General features: G+C 30.4%; 2 protein-coding genes across 2 annotated transcripts; one reads left to right on the top strand and one right to left on the bottom strand.

Moving 5' to 3' along the window:
* Positions 1-1,701: 1,701 nt before the first annotated feature.
* On the bottom strand, positions 1,702-2,445 carry LOC133297700 (protein CDI-like). The gene has a single exon (XM_061496880.1). The coding sequence runs from the start codon at positions 2,443-2,445 to the stop codon at positions 1,702-1,704; it is 744 nt and encodes a 247-aa protein (XP_061352864.1).
* A 303-nt stretch (positions 2,446-2,748) lies between these two features.
* On the top strand, positions 2,749-14,652 carry LOC133297693 (protein PARTING DANCERS). Its single transcript, XM_061496869.1, has 8 exons — positions 2,749-2,767; positions 13,172-13,296; positions 13,394-13,482; positions 13,587-13,682; positions 13,777-13,871; positions 13,946-13,986; positions 14,088-14,171; positions 14,503-14,652. The coding sequence occupies exons 1-8, from the start codon at positions 2,749-2,751 to the stop codon at positions 14,650-14,652; spliced, it is 699 nt and encodes a 232-aa protein (XP_061352853.1).
* The last annotated feature ends 972 nt before the right edge of the window (positions 14,653-15,624 follow it).

Here is a 15,624-nt window from a genome sequence, read left to right as displayed (position 1 = left end):
AGGTGAAAAAAGGTTCTCCAGACTTGAAATTCAGATTTGACCTTCAGAATTTTTGGTTGCAACTAATGTCTTTGAGGTTAATTTTGTTCTATTTTGCTCATCATATTATTTTTGGGTTTGTTTTTCGTTATGTGTTTTCATTCACTGATTGTGCAAATAAAGAACACGATTTTATAGCAGTTGCGGTGGTTAAGGTTGCCATGGATTGTGTCAATAACAGCCCAGAAAAGAGACCCGTAATAAGCCATGTGCTTCGTGCTGTTGGGTACATTGTCTGTATACTGTGATTGAGAACAGATGTGAAGCATTGAATCCATTTTAGTTCGTTTACTTTTTTACTGTTTTGTCAAGGTCTACAATGATTTCAAGCTGCAACTATTAAAAGGGTTGTTTTGGTAGTTACAACTTATTTTTCCATCAATATTTAACCTTCAACCAAACATAGACTTACAAAATTTTACCCAATTTTTCCGGTAAAATTTTGGCCAACTATCAATATTTTTTTGATTTTCCTACCAAACTCACTTTCCAACCATTTCTCCATTAATTACATTTCCCTAGTGTTTAAAAAAAAATTCCTCAACCAAACGCCTCTTAAAGTTAACGAAAGTGTTTTTTATAAAATGACTTGTAAAAATTTAAGAAATAATTAATCTCGATATTCGTTAATTTTTTGAACTTTGTCTTTTTATTTCTTCAATCATAATTAATTATGGGGCATTTATAACAAATTTTATATTACCATTTTTAACAACTTATATACAAAAAAATTTATATCAAATACAATGGTAATTGCTTGACTCCCTCGAGGGAATCTTCTGCTCAGGCTGTACCTACAACGTTTCTTAAATTAGAAACAAAGTTCGACGTCAAAGAAAATATGGAAAACTTCAAAACCGTCTCTAAATTTTCTCATAATCATTTTTTTTTTTTTGAAATTTTGAATTATTTATTTTTTTAGTTTAAATTTTTTTATCACTTATCCCCTAAGTTAAGGAGTAAGTGATAAAAAACTTTAAGTTAGGAGACAAGTAATAAAGAAATTCTAAATAAAATTGTAAATAATTTAAAATTTTGAAGAGGGATAAGTGATTGTAGAAGAAACTTACAAGAAGATTTTTAGAGCTTTTCCAAGAAAATAAACAAAAAGATGTGGATTGAAATGAAAAAGAATTTTACTCTGTGAGAGAAAGAGAACACCCAAGTGAATACTCCTGCTGCACCTAGAAATTTTTGACATATGTGACGCTCATATAGAGCCGTACAAAGAGAAAAAAATATCAACCGTACACTTTTATTTCTATATAAAAATTAAAATTATCTCGAAACATTAACTCTTTTATTTATAGGTTCAAGTTTTTTGTTGTAAGATAGTAGGAGAGAAAAAATAGAGAGAAGTTAAATGTTGGTCCCATCTTTTATATTAAAAAAAAAATTAATTAATTGACACAGAAAACGAATTTGTGTAGGAAAAGATGTTACTCTCATGTAGCATGAGAGTATTATTTCCCTTTATTTATACCACCTAAAGCGGTTACATTCAAACAAATGGATATTATGCGAATTATAAACAAACTACTTGGTGAAGGGCATAATCTGGAATGCCCATGTAGCAAGGAATATGAAATGAAGAACAATACACTCCTAACATACTAAAGACTACAATATCTGAATATATTATATGCCGTTAGCTGATTCAATCTAATTTGCAATATCTTTTTTGGTTTCGTTCAGGTACTCCTCCATTCCTTTGAGCCAGAGATCAGCGAATTCACAGTTCTTCCAAGCTTCAAACCATGGCCCTCCACGAGTATAATGGATGGCCTTTGGAAAAGTAGTAGGATCATTCTCAACAACCCTATTATGCCCCTCAAGAAAGTTCCAAACAACTGGGATGGACCCAATTTCATCATCCTCGAGCCATTGAAACCTGTGAAGGAAAGCACCAGTCTCTGCATTCACAATGTCAGGTGTCAGAACACGATTCTTGGCATGCCCACAATTATACAACACCATTGAAGACCAATTCTTTCTTGGGTACACAGTTTGCACCGCCCCATCCATTTTTGTGGTCTCCTTTGGAGCATAGTCATGTTGAACACACATGATAGCATACTTGTCCTCAATCATGTCTCTTAGTTCCTTAATATCTGCTAAATAGAGGAAATCACAATCCACAAACATTGCCCAACCTTCGTAGTTTGCCAAGTATGGTGTCAAGAATCTTGAAAAGGAGAACTCAGTGCTCTCAAATTGTCCCCTTTCACGCCAATACAAGCCACTTTTTCTCAGATCTGTCTGTTTTAGAGGAATGATCTCAACAGGGATTGAAGACCTCTTCAAGATAGAGTGGCGACAAACCTCAAATGCAATGTCTTCACGCGGATCATAGCCCACGAAGATCTTGAAAGGCTTCACCGCATTACCTCCATTACTCAAACTCATCTTAGTGTTTAATGCTTGAAACTGCGTCCCCTGTTTAAAACCCCAACAAAAACAAAATCAAATGCATAATCCGTTACCTTTTGTTCCCATAGAAAATGATAGAAAGATAAAGACTAAATCTAGTACATATACAATTGTGGTAAGATAAAGTATTCCCGTTTTGCACCATTCCTCACATTACATTGTACATAACCGACAAAAATTTAGTACACGAAATTACTAAAAAAGGAAAATCCCAAGTTAAATGTGAATCAAGTAAATCAAATCTGATGCAAATAAAAAGAGTTATGGACCTAAACGTAGATGGCGATAGCAGCAAAAGGTTGGTAGAAAATGCAGATCTTCCTCAAGCACGCAACTAAAGTCGGTGCCTCTTATTGTCAAAAATAAAAGAGAGAAAAAAAAACACGGTGTTTCACTTGGTCCAAGAATTTCAACGATAGGGATTGGAGAGAGAAGGAGATACTTTGAGCGTTGTAGCGAGTATTTAGCTGTGATGTATGGTGGAGAGTAAGCGTGGGTTTATATAAACAAAATATTTAGAAAATAAAAACAAATAAATAAATAAATTCTGTGTTAACAAGACGAAGCGTTTTGCTGTTACTGAGTGGATAGATGGGGCCAACACAAATCCAAAAAGGAATCACATAGCCCAATGATTTCCCGCCAGCATGATTTCACGCCAGTATTTCTGCACCTAATCAGTTGTCGGTTAAATTTTTAAAAAATTGCTTCATATATATTTTGGGTACATACACGTAAATACGTAACTCACATTAAGCATACAGTAAATATCTTTTTGCTTTTCGACAAATTTCATGATGCTCTTTTTACTAATAACAAAAAAAAATTTATTTGTGATCTTAAGAAATTTAAAATGTCATATATGATATATGCATGGTTTAAATATGTCTTTTGATAAGTGGTCAGTCGCAATTGGTAGTGTAATATTAAAAAGTAGTATCAAATTGGAAGATTCCTTTTGTTTGCAGAATATACAATTATTAATGAATAATTTGTCCTTTTTCATCTTTTTTTCCTTTTCTATCATGTCCTTTTATCTTGTTATAAGAGGAACAAATTTTGAGTACCACGGATGTATTTACATCTTATTCAGAAAAGGAATTTTTTTTTGAATTTAAATAAAAATATAAATTAAAAGTTGAATTTAACTTGTAGACAACTTTCACTTTTTTTTTAAAAAAAAAAAGTAGCCACTTGATTACTCTTGTTTCACTTATTTTTCTGAAAGAAATTTTCTAATAAGGTGATGTTTGATTACCTTCTTTTCAACAAATTCCTTGAAAGATCAAGTATGGTTTTTAGAAACACAATGTTTGTTTGAATAGATTTTCACTAAATTCCCATCTATGCAATTTGTATGGCTTTATCAACTTTTGTTGAGAAAGATAGATATCTGCATTGTTTAGAAACCAAATTTGAGGATGGTTTTTTTGGAAAACCGGGTAATGCACTGTTGATTTCATAAAAGTTACCTAATTTTCCCAGTAAAGTTTTTTCCCACCAAACAACTTTTTTTTACATTTTTCTATCTATCTCACTTTATCTCACTTTCCAATCATTTCCCTATCTATTACATTTCCTTAGTATTCAAAAAATTTCTCGTTAACCAAACGTCCCCTAAGATAGGTCTATGAATTAATATAGCCAAATTGGCATATAACATCAATAGATCCCTTCAATCAGATTATGGAGTTATAAACTCATAATAAATATATTTTATGAATTTATATTTATATTAATATATATATATATCGATTTGGTGTTTTCATTTTAAATGACAGAAAGTTATGTCATTTTAAGAGAGAGATAGACACAGAAAAAGAGAAATCATAAGAGAGAAAAAGTGGATGATTTTTTTTAATTTAAAATTCAAATTTTCTGTGTCTGTATTTCTCTTAAAATGACATAACAAACTGTCATTTAAAATGACAAACATTTTTTCCTATATATATACTAGTGAATTACCCGTGCGATGCCCGGGAAAAAAAGAACAAAATATTTGTCGTCCGCTGTGGTTGGTTAATCGCACTGCAAACATTAAACTTACAAAAACCTGTGTTGTTATCTTGTTCTATATTTCAAGTGGAAAAAATTACAGCATTGATACAGAACTTTGTAAATGTCAACCATAAACAAAAATCTGCTATTCAGAGTGATCAATATTATGCAAATCAAATATATTATCTACTCGATGAGTTATGTACAAAATAAATACACCATAGTAGACTATGTTGAAATGAGGATGGCTAAAAAAAGAAAAATGCATACAACTTATTGCTAACTATAACAGTCACTAATAAAATCAAGGTAACAAACAGACCAAGCAAATATGAAATTAAAATATCAGCTTGTACCTATAATAAAAAAAACGCTATTAATTCAGTGTCATTCTGTAGCAATCATTGGAGGGATGAGTTTAACACATACCAAACATGTGATTTCCTATGTTTATGCATTACCAGAGACATCCTCTTCCACCATCATATTTATGCCTACGATACAAAATGTAAATGCTCATAAAATAAATTACGCTAATATGTTAACACTCAGAAGTAATAATCTCAGTAAAAAAATGGGTTATTTTTTTTAGAACCCAAAAAACGTTGTCTGAAAGGGATTTGAAAGCAAATTAACCAAATGGTCATGTATGAGTCATATTTTTTGCTTACATTGGAACAAATGTGTCTAAATAGCATCAAATCAATACACATGCTAAAAACTTGTAACAATATAAAGAACCCACAATGATAAATTTTTAAAAAACAACAACATACATTTGGGTCCACCAAAGACTTAAAGAATGAGGTGACAATAGCTTCGCTGCTTCAAACACTTGAAACTTCATATCTTGGCTCATTATATGACTCCAAATTATTTTTTTTACGTTGAACTTAAATAACATCGATTTTTCATTAAGAACGTTTAGTTTTCTTAGATAATGTTTCAAATTAGCACCCTAAGAAAAAAAACTTCTTCAAAATTAAGTATAACTCGTGCGATGCACAGGAAAAAAAGAAATTTGTTTGTCTGTCTCGTAAAATTTAATGCAAAACATAAAAATATATCTCTGCATTTTATTTAAATCAATATTGTTAGCTACCTAACTCAAACTTTTGTACATATAGAGTTGGCAAATTTTTGAGTTATTAAGTTTAATATAAAAGAAGAAGAGCAAAATTTTAATTTAATTACAAAAAAATAGGCGGGTCCGTCCTCCGGACCGACTCCACTTTGCAACCTCTAATTGTCAGCATTATATACCAGCATATAATAAACTTTTATATTTATCCACACGAAAAAGTTCTAATATTTGCATCTAAGTTTTTATATTTTATCTCAGAGATGGACTTTCGTTTATTACAATCAGATTTAAAAAATAATAATAAATAATTATTTTTTGCAAGGATTTGCGTCGTTTGTATTTGAAATTTTACAAATTTGTATTTACAAAAATTAAAATCTGATTTAAGAATTTAATTATAAAAGAAGATGTGTGAAATTTTAATTTAATTATAAAAATCTTTGGAAGTCCGGCCCTCTGGACCGAGCCCAGTTTGCCACCTATAACTAACGTTTTTATATTTATTCACAAAAAAGGCTCTTATAATTACTTCTAAGATTTTATATTTTATCTAAGAGATAAACTTTCATTCATTACAATTAGATTTACAAAATAATAATAAGTAATTATATTTTGCAAGGAATTGTGTAGTTAGTATTTAGAATTTTATAAATTTGTATTTACAAAAATTGAAATCTGAATTAGGAATCTAATTATAAAAGAAGAGTGAAATTTTACTTTAATTATTAAAACGTGTTGGCAGGCAAGGCGTGCAGGCCCTTTGAGCCAAGCCCAGTTTGCAACTTTTAACTATCACTGTTTTATATAAATAATTAATTTTTTCAAAGATTGTGTAATTAGTATTTTGAATTTTACATATTTGTATTTACAAAAATTTAGGAATTTAATTATAAAAGAAGAAGGATAAAACTTTAATTTAACTATAAAAATGTGTTGGTGGGCCGGCCCTTCGGGCTAAGCCAAGTTTGTCACCTCTAACTATCAGCATGCAATAGATTTTTATAGTTATCCATAAAAAAAGTTCTTATCGTCACATTTAGGTTTTTATATTTTATCTTAGAGATAGACTTTTATTTATTACAATCAGATTTAAAATATAATAATAAATAATTATTTTTTGCAAGGATTTGTGTCGTTTGTATTTGAAATTTTATAAATTTTAAATTTTTTCTCACCCAATAGATATAATAATAAATATTATTAATAGGCTTAATAATTTTCTATCTAGAAAGTATAAAGTAGTAGAAAACATGCATAGAAGTCTATGCACATTCTTCAAGTAATAGCTTCTAGGTAATCATTTACCACATAGAAAATTTTGTTAATTACACTCTTACATCAACAGAATGAAAGTTTAATTTCTTTCTAATATATTTAATTTTAAAATTTAAAATTCAACATGATAATAGAATTAATTATACATACTTTTAAAAAATAATTTAATTAATTATACATACTTTTAAAAAATAATTTTTTTTCTCTTTTAATTTATATTATATACATATATATATATATATACATTTAAAATATTTATCTTAAGTATTTTTTTTAAAAGTTTCTTGTACGCATTTTTTTTCATTTTTGTATCATTATTTTAAGTTAAAATTTTAATTTACTTTATTTTAAATTATATTTTTATAATTTTAAATATTTTTTCCGTTAAATTAATAATTTTTATTAAAATTAAATTTATTTTATACATATTTTTTTCCTGTTTTATAATTAATTCTAATAGGTATAATAATTAAGCCCAATAGACATAATAATAACTATCATTAATATGCTTAATAATTTTATTTTATTTTGGAAATATTCCAATTGGTTCATTGCTTCACAACTAATCCGATTCGGGGCGGGTCCAGGATTAAGGCATTATGCTTAATAATTTCTCATGCAGAAAGTAGTGTGCAAAATTAAATGCTGAATCTTTTCCCACCTCTCAAGTTCAAAATTCAAATTTAGAAAGTTTAAATTTTAAGTATTAAATATTTTCCCTCCCTGTAGACATAATAATGAATTAATAGGCTTTGCAATTTTCTATGCAAAAAATAAAGGGAAACATGCATAGAAGTCTAGGCACATTCTTCAAAAATAGCTTCTAGGTAATCATTCACGACATAGAAAATTGTGTTAATTACACTCTTACATCAAAAGAATGAAAGTTTGATTTCTTTCTAATATATTTAATTTTAAAATTTAAAATTCAACATGATAATAGAATTAATTATACATACTTTTTAAAAATAATTTTTTCTCTTTTAATTTATATTATATATATACACATTTAAAATATTTATATTAAGTATTTATTAAACAGTTTCTTGTACGAATTTATTTTCCTTTTTGTATCATTATTTTAAGCTAAGAATTTAATTTACTTTATTTTAAATTATATTTTTACAATTTTAAATATTTTTTCGTTTAATTCATAATTTTTTATTAAAATTAAATTTATTTTATACATATCCTTTTTCCAGTTTTATAATTAATTCTAATATGTATAATAATTAAGCCCAATAGATATAGTAATAACTATCATTAATATGCTTAATAATTTCCCATGCAAAAAGTAGTAGGCAATATTAAATGCTGAATCTTTTCTCACCTCTCAAGTTCAAAATTCAAATTTAGAAAGTTTAAATTTTAAGTATTAAATATTTTCCCTCCCAATAGACATAATAATAAATTAATAGGCTTAACAATTTTCTATGCAAAAAATAAAGGGAAACATGCATAGAAGTCTAGGCACATTCTCCAAGTAATAGCTTCTAGGTAATCATTCACGACATAGGAAATTGTGTTAATTACACTCTTACATCAAAAGAATAAAAGTTTGATTTCTTTCTAATATATTTAATTTTAAAATTTAAAATTCAACATGATAATATAATTAATTATACATACTTTTAAAAAATATTGTTTTTCTCTTTTAATTTATACTATATATATATTATATATATATACGTTTAAAATATTTATCTTAAGTATTTCTTAAAAAGTTTCTTCTGCGAATTTGTTTTCCGTTTTGTATCATTATTTTAAGTTAAGATTTTAATTTACTTTATGTAGATGACTGAATGTAGATATAAAGTAGAGTTTTATTCATTCTTATTTACACTCAATTTTTCCTTATTATTTTCTTTGTTGAGTTGCTCAGTTCTGCGTTGTTCCTTGTCTTCTTTTTATTGTGCGGTTGTGTCGTCTTCTACAATATGCATCTCTTTCTTTGATGAAGAGAAAAATCATATATTAAATTTCCCCGACTCACTTCCAAGAGAAAGGGACGAAACTCAATCTGTTTCTCGAGAAAGAAATGGATCAAACATTCCTATTTTGTGGATAGGAAGGAATACCGTGGTTGGTGGTGAAGATTTCTCAGTGGATGGAACAATAAGAACAAAGAGATAAGAATGAATACGTGATGAAGGATTTACCATTGAGGGACTTTTCTTCGAAAGATTGAGTGTCATTGGAAGAGGTGACTCTGGAAGCATAAAGCCCCTCACTGTTCCGTGGAAGAAGAATGAATTAGCACTGTGAAGAAAGATCTCTTTTGGTAGTCGTGGATCGAAACAATTGAAGGTGGAAGACGCTGAATATGTAAATAACCACTCACAGTATCATGAATCCTTCCACCCTAAAAAATGAATAAATCAGTGTCAGTAAAAAATTTATGAAAAATGTTATAAAAAAAAATAAAAAAAATTATGAAAACGAATTCATAGGGTTTGTTCATAAAGAAACCGAAAATTATACCAATAGAACAATCCCTACGCACATGAACAGAAAGAAAAAAAAAACGCAGACATGAACAGAAAGAAAGAAAAATGCAGGCAAGACAAAAAAGAAGAAGAAACAATTCTCTATTTATACAAAAACTCAATGCATTATTTGAGAAGTACCTTAAGGCACAACTTTAAAAAAAAAATCAACTTTCAAATAAGGCACTACTTTAAAAAAACTTTTCAACTCCCAATAAGGTTCAATAAATTGTTGTAGCTTCCAACTTTCGCAGCTTTCAATAAAGAGATTGTGGGAATTTAATTTAATTGTGTTTTTTAATCGGATTTCAATTGATGTTTTAAAATTTTAAGCTTAAAAAATAATTTAAAAAATTACTATAACAGGAAACATTTCAAATTTCTTTAAGTGTGAACACAAACCTCAGATTCAAGGAGAATGCGACACATCATCAAAGTTTCCAATAAACGGTTTTACTTTAGAATAATATAGATATTAAATAAGGGTTTTGCATTTGTCATTTAACATGACACAACAAACTTTCCTACACACACAATATTTTGTGTGGCCTACACTTTTTGAAGAAAAAAGAAAAAAAAAATTACAGCACGCAAAACGAATCTCTATAACATTACATAATTACTTTTCCTATAACATAACTCTTATAAAACTTATTAAAGAATTAATATTTTTATATTATAAGAGATAATTTTATCTTTTGTACATATAAAAATATATGAGATTCATATAGACTCATGTGAAGAAAAAATAAAATAAAATTATGAGTCGCATACGTTTTTATGTATTTATAGAACAATACATAATCACGTTTTTATGGTTGTTTTTATGCATTCTTGGGGAGGGGCTGAACCTTTAGCCATCACTGACCCCCGCACTCCAGATTAGTCCATAGCCGGCTCAAAGAGTCGAAGCTTGTGGGGATACCGGAGGGAGCCAACTCGCCTCAAAGAGGTAATTATGGTTGGGTAACTCCAAAAAAAGAAGAAGATAAAATAATTTCTTATAATATAAAAAATACTAATCTCATATTTTATTATCACTTAATATTATATACATCCCTGAATTCTTTTCAAACATTAGTAACTAATTATTAAGAATGTCGGCATTTCAATAGAAAAGGAACAAATTAAAATTGACGTAAAAAAAATACTGTTGACCAAAAAAGCCGGATACATTGGTGGATGGTTGAATCCTTTAAATATGTTAATAGAAAGTTTGATCCCTGACCGTTTATAAGAAAAAATATTGAAAAAAATATCTATTCTTTTTAAAAGATATAAATTTATATCCTTTTAGATCTTAATCGTTGATTTTTGTTCATCAACGGTTATAGTCTATTGGGCCAAACTTAATGAGACAAATTTATTATTAATTAATTAATAATTTTAATCCAATAAATTATAATCGTTGATGGACGGAAATCAACAGTTAGGATCTAAAAGAATATAAATTTGTATCATTTAAAAAGATAGATGTTATTCCCAAAAATATTTTGTTAGTAAATGCAAAACTCACTTGCATAATATCTATATTTTGAAAAAAATTAGTCTTCAACTATGGATGAGAGATAATTCGAAGAAACTCAAAATAAAAATAAAAATGTTGAACGAGCATCACAAATCTATTTAATTTCTGAAATCGGTTTATTATTCCTCTAAAATGCGCTTTCCTTGTTTCTTATCATTTTCGGGACGTTTTTATTTCTTTTAAAAAATGTACTTCAAATTCCAGTTAAATCTGGAAGGAAGCAAAAATTCAAAATTTTCCATGGCGAAAGGAGACATATAAATTCGTTAGTACTATTGGCGGGAAACACGTTCTTTGTGTGCACGCGACGCGAATCGCGATCCAACTTGTATCACCGGCGCGCTTCCCTTCTCTCTCATTTCTGTTGCCATAACCACCAGACTTCGCCGTAGCAGCATCCTTCTTCCGCCGTCGGTATGACCTTCTTCTCCTCTATCTCTTTTGTTCGCAATTTAAATAAGGAAACGAGCTTCGAAAACAAACTAAGCGCTCTTCTTCTTCATTCATAGTTCTCTCTGCGATTTACTCATGGATCTATCACTGAGAGATTCAAAAACTTCAACTCCGTCTCATGCCACATTCTCTGGTACTGATGTTTTTCTTAATTAACTGAAACAGATTTGTTAATGTAAGCAAATTCATTTGTTAGAATTATAAATCATATTTATTGAAGACTCGGATTAGGAATTAATCTCATGCTTTCTGCTACAGTTATACTATGAATTTGCTTTGCTAACTTGAAGAAGAGGTCCATGCTATTGTCTCTCTATTTTTTTCTTCGAGATTTGATTTCTATTTAGGGAAGAGTATTAGGAATTCTATGGAATCAAAGTTGATTTCATTACTGGACAAATGTCTATATAGACGCATGAATACAAGATGACAAGTACATCCAATTTAAACAACTAAACAACTAACATATAACATAATAAAACAGAAGTTATTTATGTAATTTAAATATTATCCTTATCCTTATTCCTATCCCTAATAAGAATAGGGAAGAAGAGGTTCATGCTATTGTCTCTCTATTTTTTCTTCGAGATTTTATTTCTATTTAGGGAAGAAGGAGAAAAGGAGGAAGTGGGAAAAACTTTCGTCTTCCATTGGTAGAATATTTTAATATCATTTTGGAATTCCTTTTCTGAAAGTGAGGGATCTGTTGCTTTTATTCCCTGTTCGATTTTGATTTTCATTCTTTGGATATGATATTATTGTTTTTTAAGTAAGGATTTGAGTGTTGGATGGATTGGTTTGAGCATATTTTAGGAATAGTGTTCCAAAGAGAAATAATCTTATCAGATTGATCCAAGGATCTGGTATACTGTGTGGAATCTGGGTTCCCCGCCTAAAGTCACCATTTATTGTGGAGACTCTGCAGTAAGCGGAAACTTGAATAGGAGAGGAGCAGTTGTAAATTTAAGAGGATTCCGTTTAGGGGGAATTTAATGTGGCATGCTGAAATTCCGAAGGTGAATAGTGGACCGAGTTTCTGCCATCGATGCTGAAGTAGTTGTGCTTAGAAAGGGTTTAGATTGTTATGTTGCAAAATTTCTCTATGGTTACCATGGATAATGATTCACGTCATGTTTTTTCAAGCCTGTGTTGGGCAGGAATGTTGGACACCATAAGAGATTGCCTCTGTTGTTGTGGTTGATGCCAGATGAAAAGGTCCACTTGCAGCGGGAAAAGAATGTGAAGCTTGGCTTGGTTAGAGGGTCTGCACAAAACTGTAGATTAGGCATCTTCTAGATCTTGGAGAGTGAACCCCTAGTCTTCTTGGTTGGATTGGTTGTCGCGGAAGGTCTTCCTGGACCTGGACCTTCCTGAATTGGTTGTTTCTACTCTGTAGTGTGGTGAATAATACTCTTTCTTTGTTGGACAAAGCTAAATAAGGAAGAAGGGTTAGACTGTAGATGTTTCAAGAAAGTTAGTCAGATGCATTACACTAGCTGCTAGCTTCTTGATTGGCTTGTGCCAGTGTTCTTCCTTCAATTCATGTATGCTTTAAAATTAGATAATACCTAGAGCTTATATAACTTTGAAGAACAGATATTTACTTCAGACTTCTTTTTTACCCTTGTTGGTGTCTGAGAGTGGTCTATGCTTGGAGCTTCCTGTTGATGTGCGACCGTAGATGGATATATTAGAATGCTTCTGATCGTTATCTTAATGTATTAGTTTCTTAGTTATGCTGTTTCAACCCTATCCTCAATAATAACAGCTTGATATAGAGTCTTTGTTGCAGTTTTAAATTTTTAATCACTATAAAATGCATCAGACATTGATTCTCTTCTTGTTTAAAATGAGGCCATTATTACGTTTTATTTGTAGGTACAAATGGAGTATGTTTGATGAGAAATGCATGGAAAGGGGATCAACATCCATCCATCATCAATTTTATCACCACTTTCCTCTGTGCAAATTGTTTTCGCCTTAATATTGTCCCAATCGCCCCAGTAATTGGCAGTTTTTGTCTCCTTTTTTTGGCTGTTCCCCCGCCCCCCTTGTTTTATGTACTGGTTCACCACTGAAACTTGAGGAGTTTCCTTGTAGGACTTTATTTTCAACTGTGGGGGTTTGTCTGTAGCTTTCATTTTCGTGACAAACTGGGACTGCAACAATGTCTCTCCAATCTTCGACAGGTAATTATGCTGCTTTTTGGAGTCATTGCCTTGGGCTGTGTTTGAGTAGTTCTACTGAGGAAAGAGTTTTGAGTTTTATGTCTGATTCAAATTTTCTTATGCAGAGTTCAGAAACTGAAGACGCAATTTGCACGTTTTTATGTTGTCATCACTCTCCCAGCAAAAGAGCAAATGGATTCATTTATTCAGTCGTACTTCAAGTGAGTTCTGTTACTTCTGTTCTAATTGATTATATTTTGCTATGTATGACTTGAATAATGAAAGAACAAGGATCATGGTTATGGATACGTGAAGATTTGGGATGGTGATTGGCAAGCCGACATTTGTGCCAGTTCAGGACTTAGAGATGGGGTTTGAAAAGATGGTAAAAATAGCTCATTCTTCTGGAGGTAGAACCCGAAACTTGAAACTAACTTTCATGTATTGTTCCAATTTATTTATCTTATTCTCCAATTAATTGCAGTATACAAGGAGGAGAGAATCGGAGAAAAATTGAAAGCTGAGGTCAGTTGATAAATTTTACATTCATACAATGTAGCTGCTAGCAGTTCCTTAAGAAATGCAACCAAACATGTCGATGTTTGAACTTTGTTATGGTTGTGAAGAGGAAGCAGTTGGTGCAAGGAATGAACTTTTACCTTAAAGTGGTTACATCCATCCCAGGCATCGACAATCACGACGCAAATGCGGTAAATCACTCTACTATGAGGCAACTGTTCAATTCAGTTTTCCTACTTTTACATGCCTCCATCCAATGTTGCTAAAGCTCAAAATTCTCGATTTTTTAGATATTTAAACTCACTTAGGAAGGTTTAACAGCCACACATAGTTTGTGCATTCCTTTTGTATATTTACTAACAATTGCACTCGTGACAAAGTTTTGATGCTATATCTTGGGCTTGTGCTACACTTCCTAGTTATTGAGGATAGTAAACAACATAATAATAATTTTGTCACGTGAAACCATGGTATCTATGCATATAGCTTGAGTTATTTTGTTATTCTGATCGCTCAATTCAGCTTAGTCAAGCTATTGGTTCTGTCCAAGCAATTGCCAAGGTATCAAAAGAGCAAATTCTGGAGAACACTGATCTTTCTACTGACAAGGCAGAGATGGTTTCAAGGTTTCTCAGGGACCCAAAGTTTTACTTGCGTCCCAAGATCAACTGATGGCAGAATAACAACGGAATCCAGGTTGTAGTTTTTTTCCCCAAATGAAATAAGCAGCTCTTTGCACTGTTTTAATACAAGATCTCTGCTAATTCCTTTATCTTGTTAACTTCATTATAAGATAGTACTACTAGTTCCAATTTCACCGACTGCAAACAATTGTGAGTGAGAAGGCACCTTATCGTTTTGTCTCAAATGATGATAAGACGGAAGCTTGACCGCTTACCTATAGCCCGTCAGTCTGTTAATTAGTTATAAATAGTTTTTTAAATATCAAGATTAACACCTAACAAAAGGAATCAACAGTGAACATCAATGAAATGAAACATCTAAATCCCAGTCTTTTGTGGCTTGATGGTTATATATTATGTGAAATTGATGTGTAGACTTTTTTTTTTTTGGTGTGGGATGTGTAGACTTTATTCTAAAGTTTTATGGCACATAATGATTTTATATGAAATAATTACACAAATTTTTGTTTATACAATTATTTCATAGTCAATATGTTATATCATTTGGTTATTAGTTTAGTTTTCTTAACTTAGAAGGGTTTTTGGTTGCGAATATATTGAAAGATTAGCCTTACAACAATATCTACAAAAATATTGTGATGATAAAAAACTTACATAAACAAGTTTTACACAAGAATTTTTCATGTCATACTTTAATTATGAAAAGGAAATTCTATGGTAAGAAGTGTCATGCAACGATTTAAGTCAAACCGCTCAAAGATGCGTATTTAACTACTTATCAAATAAAATATAACCACCTAATTACATATTTCTTATCAGACTCTTAAATCCATCAATTATATATAGATAAGAGAGAGAGAGAGAGAGAGAGAGAGAGAAATATGCTTAACAAATGATTAATTCACTACCCTATACCACAACATGTACTTAAACCCAAATGGTAAAATAATTAAATTTGTTTGATGGTTAATTACACTTCTGTGAATGATTCATGCACAAA

The sequence above is a fragment of the Gastrolobium bilobum genome, unplaced genomic scaffold (genome assembly GCF_033153095.1).
Source record: "Gastrolobium bilobum isolate Gb01-03AN ecotype WA unplaced genomic scaffold, APGP_CSIRO_Gbil_v1 utg3870, whole genome shotgun sequence".
Lineage (NCBI taxonomy): Eukaryota > Viridiplantae > Streptophyta > Magnoliopsida > Fabales > Fabaceae > Gastrolobium > Gastrolobium bilobum.
The sequence above is the reverse complement of the archived record's forward strand: the minus strand, read 5'-3'. Positions and strand labels throughout refer to the sequence as shown.

Excerpts from the sequence above, each read along its gene's own strand:
- LOC133297700 (XM_061496880.1), bottom strand. The coding sequence starts at position 2,445 with ATGAGTTTGAGTAATGGAGGTAATGCGGTGAAGCCTTTCAAGATCTTC.
- LOC133297693 (XM_061496869.1), top strand. Across the intron at positions 13,297-13,393 it reads ATATTGTCCCAATCGCCCCA|GACTTTATTTTCAACTGTGG; the intron begins GTAATTGGCAGT and ends GTTTCCTTGTAG. Across the intron at positions 13,483-13,586 it reads GTCTCTCCAATCTTCGACAG|AGTTCAGAAACTGAAGACGC; the intron begins GTAATTATGCTG and ends TTTCTTATGCAG.